The 25824-nt window shown below is 43.7% G+C and overlaps 1 protein-coding gene across 5 annotated transcripts in view; it reads right to left on the bottom strand.

Annotated features, from left to right (window-relative positions):
* NCKAP1 (NCK associated protein 1) overlaps window positions 1-8955 on the bottom strand; it is a 112557-nt gene extending 103602 nt beyond the window's left edge. For 3 of the 5 annotated variants that reach the window (XM_084643282.1, XM_084643280.1, XM_084643279.1), the window contains exon 1: window positions 8684-8955. In XM_084643282.1, the coding sequence (XP_084499408.1) occupies window positions 8684-8791 (108 nt within the window). In that variant the 5' untranslated portion in view covers window positions 8792-8955. Of the gene's footprint in view, window positions 1-4803; window positions 4840-8683 lie in introns of those variants that run through there. The other 2 variants (XM_084643281.1, XM_084643283.1) reach the window with 2 other exon arrangements.
* Window positions 8956-25824: the final 16869 nt, after the last annotated feature.

Below are 25824 nucleotides of genomic sequence, written 5' to 3' on the forward strand. Positions count from 1 at the left end.
TGTACAATCAAAAGTTCCACCTAACCTACAAATACAACCATGCCAACGGACTCTGTTACACATTTTATCCCCTTCATCTAGTTAAAATTTTTAGCATGGACCAAACCTCTCCATTCTGTAACTGAATCAGGTACATAAGATAAAGCTTTGGTCTTCCTTAAGTCACTGAAGACCTTGCAACGAGGATAGGTGTCATCCATGTGACAAATTTTAATGTTTTAACAGTCTCAGACAGCCATATTTGTAGTGCAGACAGGTTCAACTGTTCAAAATATTTCCTGAATACAAATTAAATCTACTACCTGTCATTTCTGATGCAGGAACTGAAGTCCAACCTAATGTCTTCTAGGACTAGACCAAGACAGAGCATTTGTTTCCCAATCAAAACCACTGACATCAATGGCACTTTTGTGTCAAGAATGGCTACAGAATCAGACACTTTACACTTAATTCTGAATCTAATACAGCACAACACAAAAACCTAATACATTTTATATGGTTAGCTCTGAAAAGTTGTAATGTTAGTAAATATCAGAACTGATCAAATAGAAAAGGTTGATTCTACTAATTAAGTATGAGGGCAGCGTGACAGGTAATGAGAAGGAAAAATAGTGGGCTTAAATTGCCACAAAATTTCAACATCCTCATTTAAGTGACTTGTGATCTGCCTGAGAAGCAAAAAGGTTGTTAAAACTTTCTCTTTCGTTCGCAACCACGGACCAGCTCTTTTGGGATGATTTTCAATTTAACGTGTAAATCAAAAAAGGCGCACTAGCTTCTTCAGCTGCACCTGATCATCTTCTGAACATTCTTTTAAAATAACCTTATCTTTACTGTGACTTAAATTAGTCACTTTTGTAGTATCACATGACAGGCTGAATAATGAACTGGGTGTGGAAATGAACAAACAATCTGTAGTTTTGTAACAGGATCTCAAAGTTCTCCTCAATATTTCTAAAACCCATAGTTGATGCAGAATACTCAAACGAATCCTGAAGCACTGCTTGCTGTGGCCCTACCCCAGGTAAGCCACTCCTGCCCCCAGCCTGAGGGTTTGTCTACACTTATGGAGGATTGACACTGCGATGATCAATGCACCGGTGGTCGATTTAGCGGGTCTTTAGACTGGACTTTAGACTGGTCTTTAGACCCGCTAAATCAACCACCGATCACTCTCCCGTTGACTGCTGAACTCCACCTGATCAAGAAGAGTAACAGAAGTCAATGGGAGAGCGTCTCCCGTCAATGTTGCGTAGCGTGGACCCTGTGGTAAGTAGATCTAAGCTACGTCCATTTGAGTTACACTACTCACGTATCTCAAACTGTGCAGCTTAGGTAGACTTTTCCCTTTACTGTAGGCAAGGTAGTCACTGCCCAAGGGTTGGGAAGGAATTTTCTGAAGGCAGTATTACAGCTGTCTTCTGTAGTATCTGTGTTGACTGAAACCCTTCCCCAGCCAGAACTGGGGATTTCAGGGACTCTGGCCTTATATCAAGTGTAAAGGGGCTGGAGCAGAAATGAGAACCTCACCCACTGTCCCTATGGTGTTCCTTCTTAGAGACTATTCTTCCTTCAGCACCATTTATATGCCATATATTACTCATCTGAAAGAATATGTACCTGTAATTATGGCAAAAGTTAAATAAGTGAAAAAGCACTCACTTGACTTATGAGTAAGTGTTGGAAAGATGACAAGTGGTAATAAATCTGCTCATATAATTAAAAAACAAAGCTTTAACAACTCTGATTTTGAGATTTCAAAATGGAGGATGTCATTTACTACACAAGGCTTTAAGCTCTGATTTCACAGTAAGCTCTATATGGGATGTCCCTTTTCCTGCATGCTGCTCACTGTGGGATCAGGAGCCAAGCTGTCAATTTAGAAAGCTAAAAGTAGTCTTAAGTCAGAACTAATATGTAAAACACTTTGTTCTTTGGTGATCCTAAGGCTTAGTTTGGTTATGCTTTTCACAGTCAATACTCCTATTAGGTAAATAAATTTTAATGCAATCCCGTTCTGCTAGTTTCGTATACTAAACTACATATCTAACTTTATCTTCCAAGATGGCCCCTACCAGCCTACAAGGAAATTTAACAGAAGTTAAGCCAATACCAATATTTTAACTCCTATGACTGATCAGTTGTAATAATTACGCCTACAAGTTTACTCCACTTGTGAGCCTAACTGGGAAAGTGGTTAAAGTTTATAAAGTGTCACAGTAACCTATAACAAATGTTGATGGGAAAAGGGGCAAAGCGAAGACAAAGACTAAATTAGTCTTAAAAAAAGAAGGCCTACTGATCTAACTCGAGGACTGAGTTAAGATCATGTCTGGTACATAGGAGAAATGTGGGACCAGAACTCAGTGAACCAAAATTGGTGTTTTGGAAATTAGGTGTAATTGGTGAACAAAACAAGGAGGGAATGGGCTATTCCAGTGGTTCTCAACCAGTGGTATGCATACCCCTGAGGGTATGCAGACATCTTCCAGGAGGTACATCAACTCATCTAGATATTTGCCTAGTTTTACATCAGGCTACATAAAAAGCACTAGCGAAGTCAGTGCAAACTGAAAGTTCATATAATTTCTTGTTTATACGGCTCTATATACTATACATTGAAATGTAATTACAATATTTATATTCCAGTTGATTTATTTTAGAATATGGTAATCAGAAAGTGAACAATTTTTCAGTAATAGTGTGTTGTGACACTTATGCGTATTTGTGTCTGATTTTGTAAGCAAGAAGTTTTTAAGTGAGGTGACACTTGGGGTACGCAAAACAAATCAGATTCCTGAAAGGGGTACAGTAGTCTGTAACGGTAAAGAGCCCCTGGGCTATTTCACCTACCACTCCCTTTTGGAGTCCTTAAAATAAAAGACTTTGGAGAAAAATTGGCTACAGCAACGCTGGCTGACAAAGACAAAAGAAGGGGAAGGAGGAAAGGTTCACCATCATAGCTGCCATTCCCATCATCTCCTGGAACCCCAAACCTTTTTTGCCCTACTCCCGAGAGATGTCCTGACCAGATGAGGCCAGAGAGAGGGACCATGATGACGTCTCCCCATTGCTACTTCCATCAGCTCAATCCCAACCACCACCTGGAATGGGAGTCTGTGTCACATATACCCCACCATGTGTCCTCTTCCTTTCCTACTTTATTTCATTTCTTTCCTATCTAATAGAGAGTCTGGTTACACCAGCCAAGACTATATTTTGCAAAATTAATGTAAGCCTGTGACCAGAAAGGAAGCTAAAGGCAATGCCTTAACCAGACCATGTTAGTAAAACTTTGCCAGGTCTCAGAGTGGTGGTGAAGACCATGTGCTGTGCCTGTGTTTTTCCAGCAGCAAGGCTGCAAGTGAAAGTAACACCAGGGACAGAAATTTCATTTTATGTCTTTGCTGTTTTTTCTTTCCCCTTCTGTGTGGGTCTGTCATTTCAGACTTCAGCAATCACATCTCCATTTCATCTCAACTAACTTCTCTTTTCCCCAAAAAGGACAGCTACTACTATCTTCAATACCATGTAGTTGTCAAACAGGTGGGATTTCTTTCTTGAAAACTCTCTTAAGGTAAAGGGAACAAAGTATCTCATTAAAATGAGAACCCTGTTTAATACTTTACATTTTAAATGCTTTAACTTTTTTCTTCTTTTCCTGTATTTTTAATAAAAGGTTTAAGAGATTCTAAATGGTGTGTTTGCCATGTTACCAAACAGGATAAGGTCTCTGTATACCAAATGCCAAGCCTTGTTTAAAACTGTTTAATTTTGGAAAGTTACAAGGTCACGTTAAGACCTTTAACGCTGTGCCCATTTTTTCCTTCTAATTAAATACAACATCTTCTGACATCTTAAGAAGAATTTTGCAAATCCTGTGCACAGACATAGAAGTTGTACTTTGGAATTGGACATTAACAGCACAATGACAACAAACTCAATTAAAATATTAAAAACACTGATTTCTGATTCCTTATTTTTGGAGCATTATTCTGCGACCTTAACTTTATTATCTTAAACTGTTCTATTGATAGTATGTTGCTCTGACACTCATTAAAATCATTTATTCTAAAACCACAAGAACTTTAACACCACACTGGATTCCATCATAGATTCCGGTCTTGGTTCAGTTAGCTATTCCAAGTGTTTAAATTCACCATAAAATCTTGTAGCAAATATGACCTGGCAACCACACACTTTAAAAAAAACCAACAACAACCTAAGTCTCTAAAAAGAAATATCCCCACTGAAAAGAATTGTTCCCGTGTCACTGCTACCTAGAAATGTAGGAGCATTGACAGAGAAATGTACAGTCTAATCAGTTTATCTTTGCTGCTCTTACCAGAGGCAAAGTCACAAGCAGAAAAGTGTTTGCTTGAGAAGTTTACTTGTGCTTTTTCAGTAGAACAGAGGTTGTGGGAGAGCACTAAACTGTGTTTGGTACTACAGAAAAGTTACTCACCTACAAGCACAATAGCTAAGGAAGTTCTGTGTGAAAAGCTGCAGCACCAGTATAATCCTTTGAGGAACTGAGGAAAGAGCCAGGCTCAAATGACGGGAAGGAACAAGCGAAGAGAGAAAGTGTAGAGGCAGCACATCCAAATTCAGAACTAAGATTGGTCCCAATATCGAGAAGGGTTGGGACCACTGTGCAGACATTTGCGACCCTGCAGAAATCCACTCCTGGTACAGATCAGACATAAAACAGATGGTCCACTAGCAACACACTAGCAGCATCTTACTCCAACATACACCACTTTACTAACCACTCTTCATACTGCCCATACCCTGTGCTCTCACCATAGGGGGGAAGTGAACCATTCACCGGGTACTCTTCCTTACTTCATTTCATTCTTGTCCCCAAATCACTGTTGCGAATCAGAATCCTGTGGGCAGTAGTGAAACCAATGAGAACCACATTAGTTTAGCTCTGTTGCTGGAGAGAACTATGAACAGAGGAAGATAGATCCTTTCAGTGCCACAAGATTGGAGGGAGTAGAGTAGCAGACACAGCGTCTTGGTAGCAGAGAAGGGGAAGAAAAATAGGGTAGTGGATCCCACAACCAGTGCTTCTGTGCAAATTCATTTAAGAGCATTAAGATTTCAAGATAAGTCATCAATTAAACTTTTCACTCATGCACAGTATTCAAAAAAAAATAAGAACATTAGCATGAAAGATGAATGATAATCAAGTTTTGCGTAAAGCATATACTGTAGGTTACATCTAAAAACACTGAAGAACCTGTGACTTCCTTCATTTATTAAAGTTTGTGCTATTCAAGATAGACAATATCAGCTAAAGTTAAATTCAATGAATTCCAAACTACTATTTCAAAAAACAATGTAACGTCAGGAAGTTTCTGCAGACAGGAACTGAAGAGCAATCAACAATTTTAGGCAGAGGGAAAAAAAAAAAAGGAGTTCAATGACATAAAAACTGAGATGTTTACAAGCAAAGATGAAGTACAAACTCAGTCTTTAACCATTCCTGATAACTTCTAAAATTACTTTGGAGCAAATATTTTGTTTAGTGCACGCACTTAAACAGGCAAGAAACTCTTAACCATCCTTTGAACATCCTTATTCTCTAACCAACGATTACAGCAATTTTCAGTCTTATCACTTGATCTACTATCACTTCCTCTTATAAAAACCATCTTAACCATTTCCTTTAACCGCAGTACCACATAATGATTAGTAACTTGTAGTTATTTGAGTTCCCAATTCTCCTCTTGAATATTTAAAGGGAGTTTCAAAACTAAAAACACTAAGATTCTTTCCTCCTGAAGAGTTGTCTGAAAATTCAGCAAGTTTGAGCTTGGTTTCAGACACAGCCTCATCTTTGAGGAGAGGTCTGCAGTCACAAAGAGCTCAGGGCACGCACACTTCAAGCCCAAGATTCATGGGAAACTCTAGGTTCAACCTTACGGAAGCCCAACTCTTCAGCTCTGTGCCGGAACCCCTTCCCCACTACAGTTCACTCAGACACCATGTTGCCATTGCCATTCAGTTACCACAATGATGAATCCTGTTTAAAATATAAATTAAAAAAAAAATGTAAGTAGAAAAACAAGCAGCTACATGAACTCCCACACAGATTTCTATCTGGGACTCTACCAGCTTTGCAGTGGAATACGCAACATAGAGCTGAACTACCTACATACACCTCCTAAACCATCTAATATTTGAACTTGGGCTATCTGCAGGCATGACTGGAGTCCTCTCCTCCCTAAAGGTGCAGCAACCCTTGGAATTTTGGACACAATGGACAGTTAAGCACTTCTACCATCATGCCATCTGGAGCAGATACAACTTTAGAGCCTTGAAGGGCGAATACCATAACCCTAAAAGAGCCAAGCAGACCCAGTTACAGTGAGTCACTTTTGGTGACTAAAGCCAGATCTACCCTTAACACTTTTGTCTGCACAGATGTGTCAGTTTCAGGTTAATTTTTTTTTTTTAAGACAACATATGTATATGGGCAAAAGCCTTGACTTAACGCAGACAGTTATAGTAGCAAAGAGTGCTTTTGCCTGTCTAATGTATTTCACTCCCAAACCAGCATAAGATATACTGTCAAAAAATTACTGCCAGTATAATTGTGTCTACACTAGGAGGGTTTTTTTTTGCCAGTATACCTATACCTGTAAGCTCTTAGACTTCACAGAGGAGTATATAAGATAGATTTAATAAGTATCTTGAAGTTATTTTCCCTGAACACAAGGTTTCGCTATTTTACAATAACTTTCTATTGTTATATTTATACTGCTATTAAACTGAAACAACAGAGAACATATCCGGTCATATGGGTCACATATTGGGTTTTTCCCAATACACAAAACTGCAAGCTAAGAGCACCTAATATATATGTTTAGGCCTTGTCTGCACAAGAAATTTGCACCTGTTTAGACTGACTTAGTTAACACAGTGTAAACCTACTCCTAAATTGACAAGGTAAATAAATCCTAAATAAGCATGTCCAACACAGCCTTTTTGCACCAGTTTAACTAAATCAATTAAAAAAACAAAAACAAAAAAACAGCTTCAGCAAAATTGATATGTCTGCATTTAGACATGCCCTTAAATTCTCACATTACAAAACTATTAGAAAGCCACTGTGGCCCACTGTTAAGTTTTAATGTACTCAATATAACTTCTGAAGTAAAAATGCTTCCTATAATGTAGAAGCTATCTGACAAGAAGTGTGTTGCAGCTCATAGTTTAACCAGGAATCACTCAGTTCAGTCACTCAATACCGGTTACATCCTTCAGGGTGATCTGTGGTTCTTTTTCCATGTATCAAATCAGAAGTATTTTTAAAACAATGAGTGCAAAATCGGAGTGTGCAGAATTACAAACTCAAAGAATAGCTTGGGGAATTTAAGGCCTCAATCCTGCACACATCTGCACATCCTCAGAACATAAAAACTACATCAAATGAAATGCAATCAAACTATGCCTTCTAGAATACACTAATTAGATAAAGCAGAATAAACAGAAGTCATAGTAAAATCTTAATTAACCAAAATTCACCCTTTCAATTGGATTCATTCAAACCTGAAGTTCTACCTAGTGTCAGTATGTCATTGTTGAAGAAATTAAGATAACAAAAAGTTTAGAATAAGTCAACAAGAACTCAAGGTATCTAATAGCTGACTAAAAATGGTCACTAAACAGTCTATAAACAAAAAATCTTGCTTCAAAACAAGGTAAACTAAACTTGAGAAACCTTTCCGAAAAGGGAGTGGACATTTTTCTCTACATAAATAATCATAACGTATGTTAACTTCATGCACCTCTGAACCATTTTCCTTTATAAAAAACACAATCTTCCTTCCTTTATTTTTCTAATAAAAGTAAAGCCAAAGTGGAGACTAGCTGTTACTAGTCTTTTAGCACCAAGGAGAACTCAAAACATCTGTTACCACTGAAACCAGCAGCAATCTTTCTAAGCAACCACCTGATCTGCCTCAAACTTGTTGAGATTAAAGTATATTACTTTTAATGAGACCTTTTCTCTTAAGTAGCAAGGAACCTTTGGCAGGTTGGGCTGGGAAGCTGACCCATACTCTCCCTGGTGTCGTGACTCACAAACAGAAAAACCCTGATAGGAAATGCCTGCTTTACACCCTGTTGGGCTCCTCCCAAGAAGTGCCGTGGTCAGACGGGAGACAGTCATTTCATTTCATGGAGCCGGCGGCTCGCTGCCCGCTTCCCTGGGGATTGTGGGTGGTCTCGCAAGCCTTTCCCCCCTTTGCACCTCCCGGGAGAGAAACACCCACCCCTGGACTCCAGAACCCCACAGTTCTGCCCGATCGGCCTCCATCCAGGCGGCGGCCCCGGGGATGCCTCCCCGCGGCGATCTCACCCCAATGCCGAGGCCGACGCCAGACGGGAAGTTTTCCCATCGCGGCTCCGCTTCCTTCGCGGGAAGCCCCGACCCCGCAGCCCCCGCCCAGCGCCGCGGGCCGAGCCTGTGCGGGGACCGGAGCTCTCGCCGCTCAGGAGAGCTCCACTGGGGAGCGGCTGCGCCCAGGGCCCCGCAGCTAGGCCGCGGCGGAGCCGCCGGGGTCCCGCCGCAGGAGGGAGGCCGCCAGGGCCCAGGAATGATCGCGGCGGCGGCGGCGATCCCCCCCCGCCGTCCCGCCCGGCTCCCACCCCCGCCGCGGGGCCCCCGCACCTTCTTGATGTTGTAGAGCCGGGTGAGCATGCCGATGCCCCGGTCGTTGAGGATGGTCAGCTTCTCCGCCAGCTTCTGCTGACTGGGCTGCAGCACCGAGCGCGACATGATGCTGCTGCCGCCGCCGCCCCGCGCTCCCGGCCCCGCTCACAGCGCCTCCATCGCCCGCCGGCCCCCGCGCCGCTCCTCCGCCCGGCCTCGCTCGCGGGCTCCGCTAGGCGTGGTGGCGGCGGCGGTTCTGCCCGCTGCCCACAGCCAGGCCGGGCTCTGCCCCCGCATCACATGACGCGCCTCTCTCTGCCGCCCCCTGTGGCCGCCGCTGGGAGACGCGGCCGCCTGGGCAGGGCGGGATGGGCTGGTCTCGCTTGGCCGGAGTCCGGCCCCGCCGTCCCGGTCCGGCCCAGCGCTCCACGGGCTCGGGATCAGGGGCCAGGCGGTGACACGCCGCTTCAGGGCGTCTATTGAATCGCCTCCAGGGCCGGATTAAACTTTTTGTGGGCCCCCATGGGGAATGATTGTAAAAGACATGGGCTGTACATGGCACCCAGCTGCACAGGTTTTATTGACAGGTTTAAATTGCAGATGGAGGTGGCTGTCATTAGGGTACCAGCAATGGTTGCCTTAGGGCAAAAAGAATACTCTCAAGTGCAGATAAAATAAATTGCTAAAGGTTCCCTCCACGCCAGTGTTGCCCCCAGAGATTGAAATGGGGCGGGGGGGGGGATTCAAAAATACTGGGAGGAGGAGGGAGGACCAATGAGGGGTGAGACCACTAGGGTGAAGGTGGGCTGTATAACACCATAGTAAAAACTGAAAAATGTTTCACAACCATTGTATTAGCTTTAACTCATGTTTTTAAATCATCACACAAATTAAAATTGGCTACAGGAGCCTACTAAAAAGCACTATATCTACACCCTTCTTGGTCTCTTGTTGTAATTTTGCTGTTAATGAATTTCTCAATTCTCAATGGGGGCTGCAGGAAGCCGCACGGGCCAAGGGATGTGGTGGCCACCCTTCCTGCAGCCCCCATTGACCTGGAGCGGTGAACCGCGGCCAGTGGGAGCTGCGATCCGCCGAACCTGCGAATGTGGCACGTAAACAAACCAGCCCGGCCCACCAGGAGCTCTCCCTGAACAAGCAGCTGCCCTAGTTTGAGAACCACTGCCTTAATTAATCAACTTCTGAACTGAAGTCTTTGCTTCTTCCAGTATGTTTTCAGTGGATATCTCTCTGATTGATACAAGTGTAGCTTCCATTGCTGGACAGAGATCTACTACTGTTGTAGCTGATGCCTGGATAGCATTGTTTAGTGACCCAAGTGGTTTCAACAGTAGATTTACAAGAGAAAATGGTGATTGTCTTCTCTGAACTTAGTAACAAAAGTAGTCCAACAGCCTCACTACTTAGATCCATCCAATCTCAGTAGATACTTTCTAAAGCCAATAATAATGGTTGCAGTAATTTTAAGACAACAGCCAAGGATCACTCATGAGAAAGCCATAGGGTTTTCCCAGGTTGGACTAATTTGAACTTCAGTCCCAGTGTATCTTCTATATTTTACAAGAAGTTCAGTCCTTTTAGACTCTTGCTGAAAAGAGAGTATAATGAAGACAATACATTTATAGCTTTTTAAATGCCTTTTGAAGATTCTGCAGCTCGTACTAGTGCTAGTTGGCATAGATGGCCTTGCAGTGTGTATAGAAGAGATCAGAGTTACACTTTTCTCTGAGCAAAGCGTGTACTCCACTATGTCTTCCAGAGAAGTTTGCTCCTTCAAATGCACAAGCAGCCATCTCTTTCAGGTTCAATTTACAAGCATTAAACTCTTCTAAGATGTGGGTTGTCAGAGATGCAGCCAATGTGTCTTTTATAAACTGAACATCTAGAAATTAATCTACTGGCCTACGACTGACATCAAGATAACGTATGCAGTGACTTAATACTAGACACCCATTTGCATCGTTCATTCATCAGCTATGTGTGCACATTTTCCGAATGCGGTGAGAGAGTTCTTCACTTTTTTAACTGCTAAGTCTTTCACTGTTGCAAATGACAATGCACTTCACATTGGCCTCCAGCTTGTAGCGTGTGGTATCTCTTGCTTAAAGAGAAAGTATAATGTGACAGCCATGTTTGTTTGAATAAACTGTCTTGTGTCTCCAGCATTTTTAACAGCCTTGTTAAGTACTTCTAAAATTGGCTTTGACAATGACTGGCTTATATGGCTTTCTGCATGTCAGTGCAGTCCGGAGGACTGGTGTTTCATATAGTTCGTCAGCATTGGCTTTGCTGATCAGTGTGGCAAACCAAGCTCATCCAGTTTTACTATATAAATCCATGGTATGCTAACATCTTGAATACTGCATGCAGTTCGGGTCACCCTATCTCAAAAAAGATATATTGGAGTTGGAAAAGGTACAGAGAAGGGCAACTAAAATGATTAGGGATATGGAACAGCTTCCATATGAGGAGAGATTAAAAAAACTTGGACTTTTCAGCTTGGAAAAGAGAGGACTAAGATGGGATATGATAGAGGTCTATAAAATCTTAACTGGTATGGAGAAAGTGAATAAGCTTCTTCACATAACACAAGAACTAGGGGTCACCCAATAAAATTAATAGGCAGCAGGTTTAAAACAAACAAAAGGAAGTACTTCTTCACACAGCACACACCCAACCTGTGGAACTCTTTGACAGGGGATGTTGTGAAGGCCAAAACTATAACAGGGTTCAAAAAAGAACTAGATAAATTCATGGAGGATATGTCCATCAATGGCTATTAGCCAGGATGGGCAGGAATGCAACACCATGCTCTGAGAGCCTCTGCTTGCCAGAAGCTGGGAGTGAATGACAGGGGATGGATCACTCAATAATTGCCCTGTTCTGTTAATTCCCTTTGAACCACCTGGCATTGGCCACTGTCAGAAGACAGGGTACTGGTCTAGATGGAGCATTGGTCTGACCCAATATGGCCGTTCTTATGTAAAAATTAATGATAATATAATAAAAATGTTTAGTACAGAAATTCCCCATGATAACAACCTCTCAAGATAGGAACAATGTGAGATAATGACCTTGGCATATAATGCATTTTAAAAATCTTGGCCTATTAGGAAATGTATATTTATATAAGTTTCTCAGTCACAAATCTAGCATTCTGGAGCAAAGTCACTAAAACATAGTCCAATAAACAAATGTTCCTTTAATGCTCCTCCCTTCTCTCTCTACTGCACCCCACTCATAGTTGTTGTTCTTGGTCAGTGAAGACCCAGAGTTCAGAGCTGCTTTTGCATGAGTTTACCTCCCACCCTGGTGGGGACTGGGGAGGACTCCGGGGGAGAAGGCAGCTTGCTCATTCCTCCAGCTGCTCGCCACTCACTGCAGCTGCTCACTCTGGCCACTGTTGTTTGTCGTGCCACCGTTCACTCCACCACTCCATCACCGATAGCCCTGCGCCATCACCTTTTGCTGCCACCTGCCACTGTGACCTCTGCAATTTGGTCTCTTGAGGTTCCACCCAGCTCTCAGTGATTTCAGCTCTCAGTGCAGGAACCTCACAGCAAATGCAGGCTGAGCTGTCTTTTCCACAGAAATGCTGTCTTGCAACAGGTCTAAGCACTTAGACCTGTTTAATAGTGACAGCTCTAGTGGTCAATTAACAAAACAAAAGACTCTCTATGGAGTCTAATAAGCTCTATCTTTAAATAGAGGAGAGGGGCAAGTCAAATAGTGCTTGTGACTCTTAGGCATAGCCCATACCACCAGGCAAAACCCCATCTCTCCCCCCGACTCATCCCCCAGGCTCTGCTATGCAAACCCCTTGCTTAGCGAGTGCAGTTCAGTTGAGGGTGACCAGTGCTTAATTTGTAACGAAAGAGGTGCCACGGTTCAAGCAAGTTTTTTACTTTCTTAACTGATGAACTGGGGCTATGAACTGCCAAAAATAGAGGTGCGAGACTCAGTGCTGGCAAAAATTAAGCATAGAGGGTGACCCCTTCAATTAGGAGAGGCTAAGTATAGTTCTTCTGCCCTTTGCTCATACAATAAGGATAACAACATTTCATGACCCTCTCATTCAATACTAAAGTGATTTGTAACCCATCACCAGCCAAAATTGATCACTTAGGCAGCACAGCTCTGTCTGCCGGATACCTAAGCAAAGTAGGGAATTTATGTAAATACAGTCTGGTCCTGAAGCCTTCCCCCTCCCCGCCCCAGCTCCTCACTGGTTGTCAGGGGACAGCTCATTCAGACCTTGCTTACAAATCATAATTTGAAATTATAAGGTTGGCCAACATTGACGAAATGAATGTGCCAACATTGTCAGAAAAAGCAACAGCTGTGTGAAGAAGCTAGCCTTTGTTCATACTTTTAAAACCTATTATACTTTTTCAGATAAAAGTTTTTATCATACGCTGTATACGCTTTTAAAGTGTGTACTAATGTTTCAGTTTCAATTCAGATTGCCAACCAATAACTAAATTGGTAACACTGCATGTAACTAGCTGATCACTTGGGTGGTGGTGGGGAAATTCAGCGGTATAAGGAAATCCCTGCTCCAGGCAGAGAGGCACAGGACCAGGACCAGCTGTGCCCCCAAAAGACCGGGCCAACCCTCCAAATATAACCAGACCCGCATCCCACTCCAGATGGAACACCCCAAAGTGGAACAGATGCATATCCCTCTCCAGACTGAACCCACCAAACTGGACCACCTTCCAGCCAGAACCAGATCAGACCCCTCTATGAACTGACGCCTCTCAACCTGAATCTCCCCACTGCCTACCAGAACAGGGCTCCTCCAAAATCTCTGTTCCTGAACCAGACCCCGCACCCCGCCCCGAATCCCCAAGCAGACCACTCTCAGGCCCCCAACTGCAAAGCCACCCCCTGCTGATTTGCCCCGTTCTCCTCCGAACCAAACTGAAACAGGACGGCCCACACCTGGCTGCAGCTTGGCCAGGTGCAGCTCCCCACTGGGCCTGGAGCATAGGTGGGCCAGGGGAGCTCAGAGGGGCAGGAGGCTCAAATCTCCCCCAGGGGTGCTGGGGTGATGGGACTCCAGCTGCTCCGCAGGGCCTGGGCTGAGGAGGCTTACATGGACCAAGGAGCACCCACTAGTCGGGGTGACTGGCTCCTGTCTAGCATGGTCCAGGACCCCCACGGTCCCCAGCCTCCACATCCAAATGATGGCGGGGCCAGGGTGGCTGCACGGGGTGGGGGACTCCTCCCACTAACAGTGCCCCAGGCCTGGCAAGGGCCCAAGAGCACAGGGAGGGGGTGAGGGCTGCAAGATCTGCATGCAGGTGCCACAGGGGAGCCCAGCTGTCTGTGCAGCCCAGCTGTCTGCCAGAAATGCCAGACCCAGGCCTGTGAAGCCCCCCCGCAGCCACCCCCCACACACAGCCACCCCAAGTGGTATGAGCCGTGTGGGAGGAGAAGGGGTGAGACATGCCACACTGCCTCTGCCTGCTCTGCTCAGGGCAGACACCTGCTGCCCTTACCCCACACACCTGACCTGGGATTATGGTAGGGTTGCCAACTTTCTATTTGCTGAAAACCAAACACCCTTGCCCCGCCCCTGCCCAACCCCTTCTCCAAGGCCCTGCCCCCATTCACTCCATCCCCCTCCCTTTGTCGCTCGCTCCCTCCCACCCTCACTCACTCGCTCATTTTCACCAGGCTGGGGCAGGGGGTTGGGGTGTGGGAGGGGGTGAGGGCTCTGGGGCAGGGTGAGGCGAGATGAGGGGTTTGGGGTACAGGAGAGGGCTCCAGGCTGGGGCAGGGGGGTTGCTGACCAGAGCCACCAGGGTCCCTTTTCAACTGGGCATTCCAGTTGAAAACTGGATGCCTGGCAACCCTAGATGATGGACCCCTTCCCAAGTGTGAGTCCAGTGCTATGGAGCCACTGGCACCTTTATAAACCCTCATCTTCTCTTCCAGCAGCAGCCCAAGTCCCCAGTAGCCACAAAGTATAAATCATCCCTCTTCCCCCCTATAGTATGAGACTGGATTAAAATCATGAGTTGGAGGGGGGGAGGTTAGAGCTGTTGGCTCCATGTTCCCCCAAGCTAGCAACTGACCCTTTTTTTAAGAAGAAAAGATGAGATTGTCACATAATCCTAGTACTCCAGGAGCTGGGGCCTAGAGCCAACACACCAACCATTGCAAGCTTCACTAAACAGCTATGAGAATTAGCAACACTGCAGTCTTTCCCTTTCCTAGTCCAGCCCCATGGTGCTGGCCTCCTGGGGTCAGTGAAACTCAGAACCATGAATTCCCCACTTGAAGAGTCCCCCAACATAATTCATGAGGTGCGGGGTAGCTGTTGCACTGAAAATGGTATGGCAACAGGTACCTAGAAGGTTGTTGGTTCGGCCCCAGCTTCCGGTATCTAGTCACCTGATAAGTTAGACCCTCACCCCACTCCCTCGGGTAAGTAAAAACTTAACCCAGGATAAGGTGCAAAACAAACCACAATTTATTGAGGAAAGTATATAGAAAGTGGGGAAAACCAGGGGGAAAAATAAACAAATAACAAACACCTCAGTGGTTCAACCATGCAGGGATGACGCCTGGCTCCCAACTATCATTGGCAACACTATGGGTTTTCTAAATCCTTTTATACTTGCAGATCCTGATGGTAGAGGCAAGCAGAGGATGGACAGCAGCTGATGTCCTTTGGAACCAATCACCAGGCAATCAATGGGCTTTGGACCTACTACTGTCCCAATGTATCTTGTACAGGAAGAACAGAACAGGTGTTATGGCTCAGGATCACTCCTCAATCTTCTTCAGGTAAGTGGTGCTGGTGTTGATGATCCTCGACTCCTGCGCAAAGTAACTGTTCACTGGCTGCCTCTGTGATGGACAGCGGCGGTTGTGCAAAAATTCTAAGGCTCTGGATTCTTCCGGAGCCTTCTCCCCTTTTCCCGCCTTTTAGGGAAAAGAGCGCCAGAGTCCGTAGTGAAGGGCGGCCAATATGGAGTCCAAGCCATAAATCATAGAATATCAGGGTTGGAAGGGACCTCAGGACGTCATCTAGTCCAACCCCCTGCTCAAAGCAGGACCAATCCCCAATTAAATCATCCCAGCCAGGGCTTTGTCAAGCCTGACCTTAAAAACTTCTAAGGAAGGAGATTCTACCACCTCCCTAGGTAATGCATTCCAGTGTTTCACCACCCTCCTAGTGAAGAAGTTTTTCCTAATATCCAACCTAAACCTTCCCCACTGCAACTTGAGACCATTACTCCTTGTCCTGTCCTCTTCTACCACTGAGAATAGTCTAGAACCATCCTCTCTGGAACCACCTCTCAGGAAGTTGAAAGCAGCTATCAAATCCCCTCTCATTCTTCTCTTCTGCAGACTAAACAATCCCAGTTCCCTCAGCCTTGCCTCATAAGTCATGTGTTCCAGACCCCTAATCATTTTTGTTGCCCTTCGCTGGACTCTCTCCAATTTATCCACATCCTTCTTGTAGTGTGGGGCCCAAAACTGGACACAGTACTCCAGATGAGGCCTCACCAATGTCGAATAGAGGGGAACGATCACGTCCCTCGATCTGCTCGCTATGCCCCTACTTATACATCCCAAAATGCCATTGGCCTTCTTGGCAACAAGGGCACACTGCTGACTCATATCCAGCTTCTCGTCCACTATCACCCCTAGGTCCTTTTCCACAGAACTGCTGCCTAGCCATTCGGCCCCTTGTCTGTAGCTGTGCATTGGGTTCTTCCGTCCTAAGTGCAGGACCCTGCACTTATCCTTATTGAACCTCATCAGATTTCTTTTGGCCCAATCCTCCAATTTGTCTAGGTCCCTCTGTATCCTATCCCTGCCCTCCAGCGTATCAACCACTCCTTCCAGTTTAGTATCATCCGCAAATTTGCTGAGAGTGCAATCTACACCATCCTCCAGATCATTTATGAAGATATTGAATAAAACCGGCCCCAGGACCGACCCTTGGGGCACTCCACTTGATACCGGCTGCCAACTAGACATGGAGCCATTGATCACTACCCGTTGAGCCCGACAATCTAGCCAGCTTTCTACCCACCTTATAGTGCATTCATCCAGCCCATACTTCTTTAACTTGCTGACAAGAATACTGTGGGAGACCGTGTCAAAAGCTTTGCTAAAGTCAAGAAACAATACATCCACTGCTTTCCCTTCATCCACAGAACCAATAATCTCATCATAAAAGGCGATTAGATTAGTCAGGCATGACCTTTCCTTGGTGAGATCCTGTTTTCATGAAGAAAAGGAGTACTTGTGGCACCTTAGAGACTAACCAATTTATTTGAGCATGAGCTTTCGTGAGCTACAGCTCACTTCATCGGATGCATACCGTGGAAACTGCAGCAGACTTTATATATACACAGAGAATATGAAACAATACCTCCTCCCACCCCACTGTCCTGCTGGTAATAGCTTATCTAAAGTGATCATCAGGTTGGGCCATTTCCAGCACAAATCCAGGTTTTCTCACCCTCCACCCCACCACACAAATTCACTCTCCTGCTGGTGATAGCCCATCCAAAGTGACAACTCTTTACACAATGTGCATGATAATCAAGTTGGGCTATTTCCTGCACAAATCCAGGTTTTCTCACATTCCCCCCACCCCCATACACACACAAACTCACTTGAAACCGCTTTCTCACTTTTCTTTTTGCGAATACAGACTAACACGGCTGTTACTCTGAAACCTGTTTTCATGAAGGAAGCCCACTGTCAGTTTACTTCCTAGGTAAAGGATGCCAGGGTGTCTCTGCAGAATTTTAAAATATTGGGTGCAGAATTTTTAATTTTTTCATTCAGAATTCCTCCAGGAGTAAATGCACAATGATCCACTATAGAGGTAGGTGCGTCGAGGAGTTTGTCGCAAGATATGCTATCTTTGGGTGACCTGTTTTTAACTACAGATCTAGAGAAAATATTTTAGTGTGTGTGTGTGTCACACATGGTAGAGATGTAAATAGCGTTTAAAAAAGTAACCACTTAAACTATTAAAATTGTATCAGCTAGTCTACTTGCAGCTGCAACAGTACGATCCACACTACTTGAAGAAAAACCCATCATTTATAGTTAGCTGCAAAGTATAGCCAAAACAATCGACAGATTCCTATATAACATAACTTGATGTGTTGGTGAGCACAATGTTGTTTGCATTATTGTGTATGCATGCAAAGACACGGCTTGCCAGACCCCATCTTTCCACTGTAGTGTTTAATTTTTCAGCAAGGTTTTCTACTGTATGTCATTCTACCATACTTTTGGATTGTAGAACTGCGGATAGACGCTCCCAATTTTCAATATAATGGCAAGTGACAATCATGTAGCTTTTTGTAGTTAATGCTGTACGGGGAGATTTCGGCAAACCTGTAAAATGCCTGAAACCACTATTGCTTATTGCTAATAGTAGCCAAGTCAGCAGGCTGTAAATTGGCCATGCAGTGGCCTTACCTTAACCAAGGCAGGAGGGGAGGGGGTTTTGGGTGCCACAGAAAGGGCAGCTTGACCCCGAGTCCTTCCTGATAAGAATGTTGAAATTGCTGATACATGTATTTTAGAAAAACAGGAAGCTTGTCTATGTGTGCCCCCTGGAATGTGTCTGTCAGGGCCTCAAAGCATGCACACTGAAAAAAACACATCTGGTTCATTGATGATCAGAAGGAAACCTCTTGCTTGACCTTTAAAATTGCTTGTTCAACAAGTTTTCTTTAAGTGATATGTATTGTATTACTAATGTATAAATAAGGGGAAAAAATTTGAGGTAGTTGGACTCTACCTGTGGACACATCTTGTGGTCCCCACCGGCAGATGGAAGTTTGGCCAATGGAAGACTGTCGCTGTGCCACTCAAGAGCCACACTCAGCTTTGTTAATTATCGAGGGTTGGGGGTGTTTTACTAACCTGTTGTGGACGTGTGTAAGTTCTTGAGACTAAGTAAAGCTTAGCTTTAAGTGAAAGCACTCTTGTGTTGTCCTGTTTGTGCCAGCCATCTATCGGTCGGACAGTCTTGTCAACCTTGATTTATTTTCTGACACCACCTCGCACAGAGTAAAAGTTACCGAGAGCTTTGGGTTGAAAGAACCCTGGGTAACAATGATGTCCAGCAGTCAGTGGTGAAAGCTACTTTAATGGCATTTTCCAATTTTTCCTGGACAGACTTCACACAGTCTTTATAGCACTTCTCTAGTCACGAGGTTATAGTCTGTCTCACAGGCACACGGTATTCAGATTCTACAAAACTCATCAATGCACGAAAACCTGTACCCTCAATGATACTTACAGGCAGCATATCTGTAGTGATCAAGGTGCACAACAACTCCACTAGTTTTTCATCACGTTATGTGTTGAATTTTCTTGAATTGCCAGAAACAAACGCTGTCAGCGTTGTTTGATTTTTGCCTTCTTTTTCACATGAAACAGGGATGTTTCAGCTTCAAATGGTTCAGCATTGCTCCACTGCTGTTTGTATACCTCAGCTCTTTATTACAGAGTTTACATTTAATGGTGTCTTCTGTTATTTTTGTGAAATGATTCCAGGCATTACTCTTTTTCGATCGCTCCATCTTCACTATTGAACAGTAGTTACCAAAAATCACGATCACCTACATGATGTTGTTTATTGCTCCCAAAGTGTGATGTCAGTTCCCAACTCCTAACAATGTGGAACCTAGTTCCATACTGTCATAAATATAAAGGGGTGGGTAACCAACTTTCTGTATACAGAACTATAAAATCCCTCCTGGCCAGAGGCAAAACCCTTTCACCTGTAAAGGGTTAAGAAGCTAAGATAACCTCGCTGGCACCTGACCAAAATGACCAACGAGGAGACAAGATACTTTCAAAGCTGGAGGCGGTGGGGGGGGGGGGAACCAAGGGTCTGTCTGTCTGTGTGATGCATTTGCCGGGAACAGATCAGGAATGCTCTTCATAACTCCTTAAGTTAGTAAGTAATCTAGCTAAAAATGCGTTAGATTTCCTTTTGTTTAATGGCTGGTAAAATAGCTGCACTGAATGGAATGTATATTCCTGTTTTTGTGTCTTTTTGTAACTTAAGGTTTTGCCTAGAGGGATTCTCTATGTTTTGAATCTGATTACCCTGTAAGGTTTTTGCCATCCTGATTTTACAGAGGTTATTCTTTTCCTTTTTCTTCAATTAATATTCTTCTTTTAAGAACCTGATTAATTTTTCATTGTTCTTAAGATCCAAGGGTTTGGGTCTGTGTTCACTTATGCAAATTGGTGAGGATTTTTATCAAGCCTTCCCCAGGAAAGGGGGTGTAGCGCTTGGGGGGAAGACGTCTCCAAGTGGGCGCTTTCCCCGTTCTTTGTTTAACACACATGGTGGTGGCAGCATAAGATTCAAGGACAAGGCAAAGTTTGTACCTTGGGGAAGTTTTTAACCTAAGCTGGTAAGAATAAGCTGAGGGGGTCTTTCATGCTGGTCCCCACATCTGTACCCTGGAGTTCAGAGTGGGGAAGGAACCTTGACACATATACACTATGAAATGGTATTGCTGCGGCATTTTTAGTGTGCACATTAGGCATTTAAACAGTAACTGAATACATTACCGGTAAGACTGATGCTTATCGGTTAATCGGTTAGCATTTTATATACCTAATACATGGGAAATATGTGAGGCGTTTATATATATTTTACACTGATCATCAAGACAGAAAGCTGTCTAACCTAATCTATTGCAACAATTATGATGACCAATATAACATAGGCTTTCAGTAAGGATCTTATATGACCTCTTTTGGTGAACCTATGGGGTTCCTGTACTTCTATATACCTCTGTGTCTTCTGCTAGATGTCATCAAGACATGCTTGGCTCACATTGAATCTCAACAAAGGAGCAACCCTTGAGGAGTCAGGGGGAGACAATTATTCCCATCTGACGAAGATGGGCTGAGAGGACCTTTGTAAAGATGCTCAGGATGGCTGAAAGGCTGAAGGATGCCAGGGTGTCTCTGCACTCCCAAGTACAGCAGAACAGAACTTTGACATTCACCTCAAACTAGGGGTCCCCGCACTGCTGTTTACCTCTTCCTGTTCATTTCCATGGTACTGAGAGTGGTTCTTGCCAATGAAGAATCATAGGAAACGTCTGTGGGAAGGGTGCATAGTTACATGAAAGTATGCATCCTGGAGGTTGAGGGAGATGAACCAGTTCCCAAAATCTATTAATAGAATTATTGTTGCCACGGTTACCATCCTAAAGAAAACGGTACCAAAGATGACTTCTGTCAGGGTTCCCTCCCCACTCTGAACTCTAGGGTACAGATATGGGGACCCGCATGAAAGACCCTGTAAGCTTATTTCTATCAGCTTAGGTTAAAAACTTCTCCAAGGCACGAATTCTTCCTTGTCCTTGGAATGGTATCGCTGCCTCCACCAAGTGAGTTAGACAAAGATTTAGGAAAAGGACCACTTGGAGTTCCTGTTTCCCCTTTCCTGGGGAGGCTTGAGAGTAAACAAGGTGAGCACAGACCAGATCCTTGGGTTTTTAGGACACTAAAAACCCCAATCAGATTCTTAAAAGCAGAACTTTTATTATAAAGAAAAAAAAACAGTAAAAGAAACACCTCTGTAAAATGGATGGAAGATAATTTTACATGGTAATAAGATTTAAAACACAGAGGATTTCCCCTCTAGGCAAAACTTTAAAGTTACAAATAAACAGGAATAAACCTTCCTCTTAGCATAGGGAAAATTCACAAGCTAAAACAAAAGATAATCTAACGCATTTCCTTGCTATTACTTCCTATTTCTGTAATTTTAGATGTATCATTCAGTAGGAGCTGGATTACTTGCTTGGTCTCTCTCTTTGTCTCTGGAGGGAACAACAAAAGCCCACACAAAAACTCCCCCCTCCCCTCCCCCGATTTGAAAGTATTTTCTTTCCTCATTGATCCTTCTGATCAGGTGCCAACTAGGTTCATGAAACTGATTAACCCTTTACAGGTAAAGGAGGGATTTTATGCTACCCTTAGCTGTATGTTTATGACAACTTCTTTGAGGAGTCCGTGATCTTTGGGAAGTCCTTGCATTTAGGAGGCTCCAATTCCAGTAGTGATGACAGTGCCACACAGGCTGCTTGTCAAGAGACTTCTCAGTACACGGTGCACTGGAAATCTTTCTAGTCTGTTCTCCTCCATTTCCAGGGAGACCAAAGTTAATGGGCAAAACCTGAAGATATACAATATTGCTATTTACCAGGATGGTATCCTCTTGCAGCTTTTGCAGGTGTGGAAAGAAATCACTAGCTCTATGAGTGGCCCCAAGAAAGCTGCATTGCCAGGCAATGTGGGTGCCAAAATAGAGCACTGTCTTTGCCTTCGTTTCTCTTTTATAACACCTCTAGATTAGCACAAAGTGCGCTACAGAAATCAAAAAAAGTTTACAGTAATTGGTTTGAAGAAAAAGAATTAACAATGCTGAGGAAATAACTAAAAATGATTTGCAATCTCTATGAATTCTGGAATGCCTCTGTCTCCTGATTTTGGCAATTTACCACAAAATTTAATAGTATCTAAAATCTTAGTGCATTGCTACAGCTATAACCTAAAGTACATTTTTTCTACTGCTTTTTCTGTTTCGGTCTCTGCTGCAACAATAAATATGCCTGCTATAGAATGTGATTGATTTTAACCCACATTGTGCCAACGTGTTGAGTGGGAAGTGGGTGAGGGGCAGCCACAGTGGACTGGGGCTGCATATGTGGCTGGCTGATGGTTGTGGGATTTGATACTTTAGAAAAATAAAACCATGCTAAGGCTCCAGCATAGACACCATTTTTAATACACTGGGTGGGGAGTGTTAAAAACTGAGCAGGTGTCAGAAGAGAGCTAGTACCCAGAAAAAAGTTGTTTAAATAAGGAGATTTACAGCTGTATTATAACACAGTGCACAGTGCAAGACTTACTAGTAGAGTTCCCTACTGTGGCATTTTCAGGCTGGCTGTTGGTAGACCTTTCCTTCACATCATTTCCAATACGGCTGTATGTAGGGGGTTTTTGGGAAAGCTCAAATCTACAGTTCATGGCTACCCAGAAAAATCTCCTCCTGGTCAGATCTCATACATGGGTTCTAATGTACTTGTCATGGTGCCTGGGATGCTTTGTAGAAAAATGTCCTCAGTGTGGTGGTATCATTTGCAAAAATGCAGTCCAGATACTCATCGTATGGACAGGTAGTGAGAACATTACTGGATGTCCGGTTCTTGTTCCTTGCCTTCAGGTAGTTCAGCTGGTGACAATTCAGGTGTGAAGCAATGCAGTAAGGAGTAGCAGTGGGAGGACTACTAGAATTAGAATAGTTAGGAATGCATCCATACAAACTCACTGCAAAGTAGAATTACTTCTCTTCCGAGGATTAATTACCATGACTCAATGCCAAATAATTCTATTTTTTAAAAACTGTGTGTGAACACAAGGAACTTTAATGTGAAGAAACTAAAGTTAATTCAATGTAACATTCCAGTACAGATAAGTTATTAGATGCTGTGGTCATCTCCTCTTTTTTTTCTGCAATGATATTGTGGGAGTTATCTAGCTGCCTACCTCCACTCTTCTCATTTATTTTATTCATCAGCTAATCTGGGCCTCTCCTCATTGACTTTTATTTGAGTCTCCAGTCTCCTCTTTGGTTATTCTGTGTGTGTCTCAGTTCTCCTCCACAGTCTCTCCAGTTTCCCACTTTGTCTAGGCACCTTCATAAAGTAATTCTTCAGTCAGTACCAGTTGCTCACAGTTACAGTTATATCCATGATAAACTGCAAATCAGTATTTTGTGTATATTAATAATTATATCAAGTCTTTGGAAAGTTCTTCTTACCATCCAGATATTTTTTCTGCCAATAGATTCTATTCTGCTTGTAACTAAAGACCTAATTTAAATGTTAGATAGTTTCTTATTTTCAGGAATCTTGGAAAGGGGCATTTGCTGCTTCTCATGTTTTCTTAATAAACATTTAAAAAATGCTTACAATGGCTAAATCTTAACACCTTTAATGCTACAGAAGCTGTGCGTGATCAATGGTAAGGTGAAGCTTCCTTTTAAATATATATAAATAAAGCAAATAAGACATATGCTTTATCATTTTTATCTGTTTTCCTGTTTGTAGGAAAGTCATAACATCAGGGGAGGGGCAGGATATCAGCAGCAAGAACAAAAACCATTGTATCTTAATCAGTTTTGCAGAAATAACAGGTTTTCAAACCAATTCTCCTAGTGTTTTGACAGAGTACTTTCACATAATATGATGACATTTTAATGTAGCAAGAGGAAAAACACCAGTTTCACTCTTCCATATAGGAAATGGTAATTATGATCTAATTGTATTATGTAGCCAAGAACTGATTTGAAATATAATAAGAAAAACTTCCTGGCATTTAGACTGCTGTCCTTATTATAGCTGGATGGTCAGTTACCAGTGTGTGTCTATGTCACAGGTGCACAGGCTCGGTGCTCTGGAAGTGCTCTGAATGAAGTTCAGACAGGACTCTCTTGTAGTGTGTCTCCCCTCAGGGCACACTCTCATTACAGCAAGCCTCCTTGGCTTCAGTGCCTCCAGGGTCTGACCTTTGAGCATTCAGCACCCTTTTTTCATGCCATGAGCTCCTCGCAGTGAGTCTACATGAATAGGACACCCGGAGAAGCCTTACGTGCCCCACATAGGGACCATAAACCCCCAATTTCACAGTCAGCAGTGAGCCAGTGTTGTAAAACAGAAGGATGTATTAGTCATCTGGAACATAGCTAGACCAGTTCTTGTTAGCACAGAAAGTAGGAACATTCAGCAAAGTCCATCTTGAAGGGGGATCCAGAGCCCAGAGCCCTGGGGCCTCTCCCTTGAGTCCCAAACCAGGAGACTGACTAGCCTTCAGCAGCCCACCCTCAGTCATGCCCAGTTGCCCTTCCTCCGTCCTTTGTCTCTTTCCCAGACAAAGAGGTGACCTGGTCTCCACCTCTTTCTTTTCTCCAACTCTCAGCTGGCTGGCTTTTGCAGAGGAGCCCCGGCCGTCAGTTGCCAGGATACAGAGTGACAAGTTATTGTCTGTGCACAGGCAGCTAGAGGCAGTCAGACCTTCCCTCTAGGGTCTCTGTAATGATCACACACCCTTGTCCCACTGCACCACATATTCTTCACAGTGATATTATTATGATATGATATGAGTATGGCATAATTATATTTTATGCAAGATGAGTCATGTGAGGTGTCATTGGAAAAGTTCTGATTTGCTGAATATGATTATCCTATTTGTATACATGTATCATTTTTGTGTCTGAAGTTATGAATGTTGACTATGTAACTGTATTTCAAATGTAGTTACAGCTGGGTAACACCCACTAGACAAGATGCTTTCATTCTAGATAGTGGGTGGGGAAGGGCCTATTCGGGGCAATGGGCCATTAGGAAGAAAACAATAGGCCTTAGGAGGAGCTTATCTCCCACCTGGTGAGCCTTCCTGACATCACTCCAGACAGCCTCCAAGTAGTGGCTGCTATGACTCCACAAGGACATGTGATGCGACCACATGTCTCTAGACTCCATCTTGGGATGTCAGTATTTTTCCACAGTCTGGTCTGGGAACCAAGTGCTGGGAACAAAGGGTCCCTGCCATATGCAAAAGCTACATGAGGCAGGGAGTGACTTCATCTGGGGCTCTTCTCTACCCACACAGGGAGGCTCCTGGAAACACCCGAGGAACAAAGACTGAACTGGGGGAAGTGCTGGACCCAGGCTAAAGAGATTATTAGCCTGTGAATGAAACACCTGGGGATTCCAAGCTGTAAAGCAAGTGCAGCTTGCCCCTTAAGAATCTGCAGCCTGCTTGTATCATCTCTTAGGGTGCTATTCATATCCAATCTATTTAGTATATTAAGCTTAGTTTGCATTTTTTATTAGGTAATCTGCTTTGATCTGTTTGCTGTCACTTATAGTCACTCAAAATCTATCTTTTGTAGATAATAAACTTGTTTTTGCTTTATCTAAACCAGTGAGTTGGAGTGAAGTGTGTGGGAATCATGACTCAGGAGCAAAGGCTGTTGCATATTCCTCTCCACATTGAGGAAGGGGGCGAATTTTATGAGCTTACGCTGTACAGTTCCCTGTGCACTG

This window comes from Lepidochelys olivacea, assembly GCF_965140295.1.
Source record: "Lepidochelys olivacea isolate rLepOli2 genome assembly, chromosome: 11".
NCBI lineage: Eukaryota > Metazoa > Chordata > Testudines > Cheloniidae > Lepidochelys > Lepidochelys olivacea.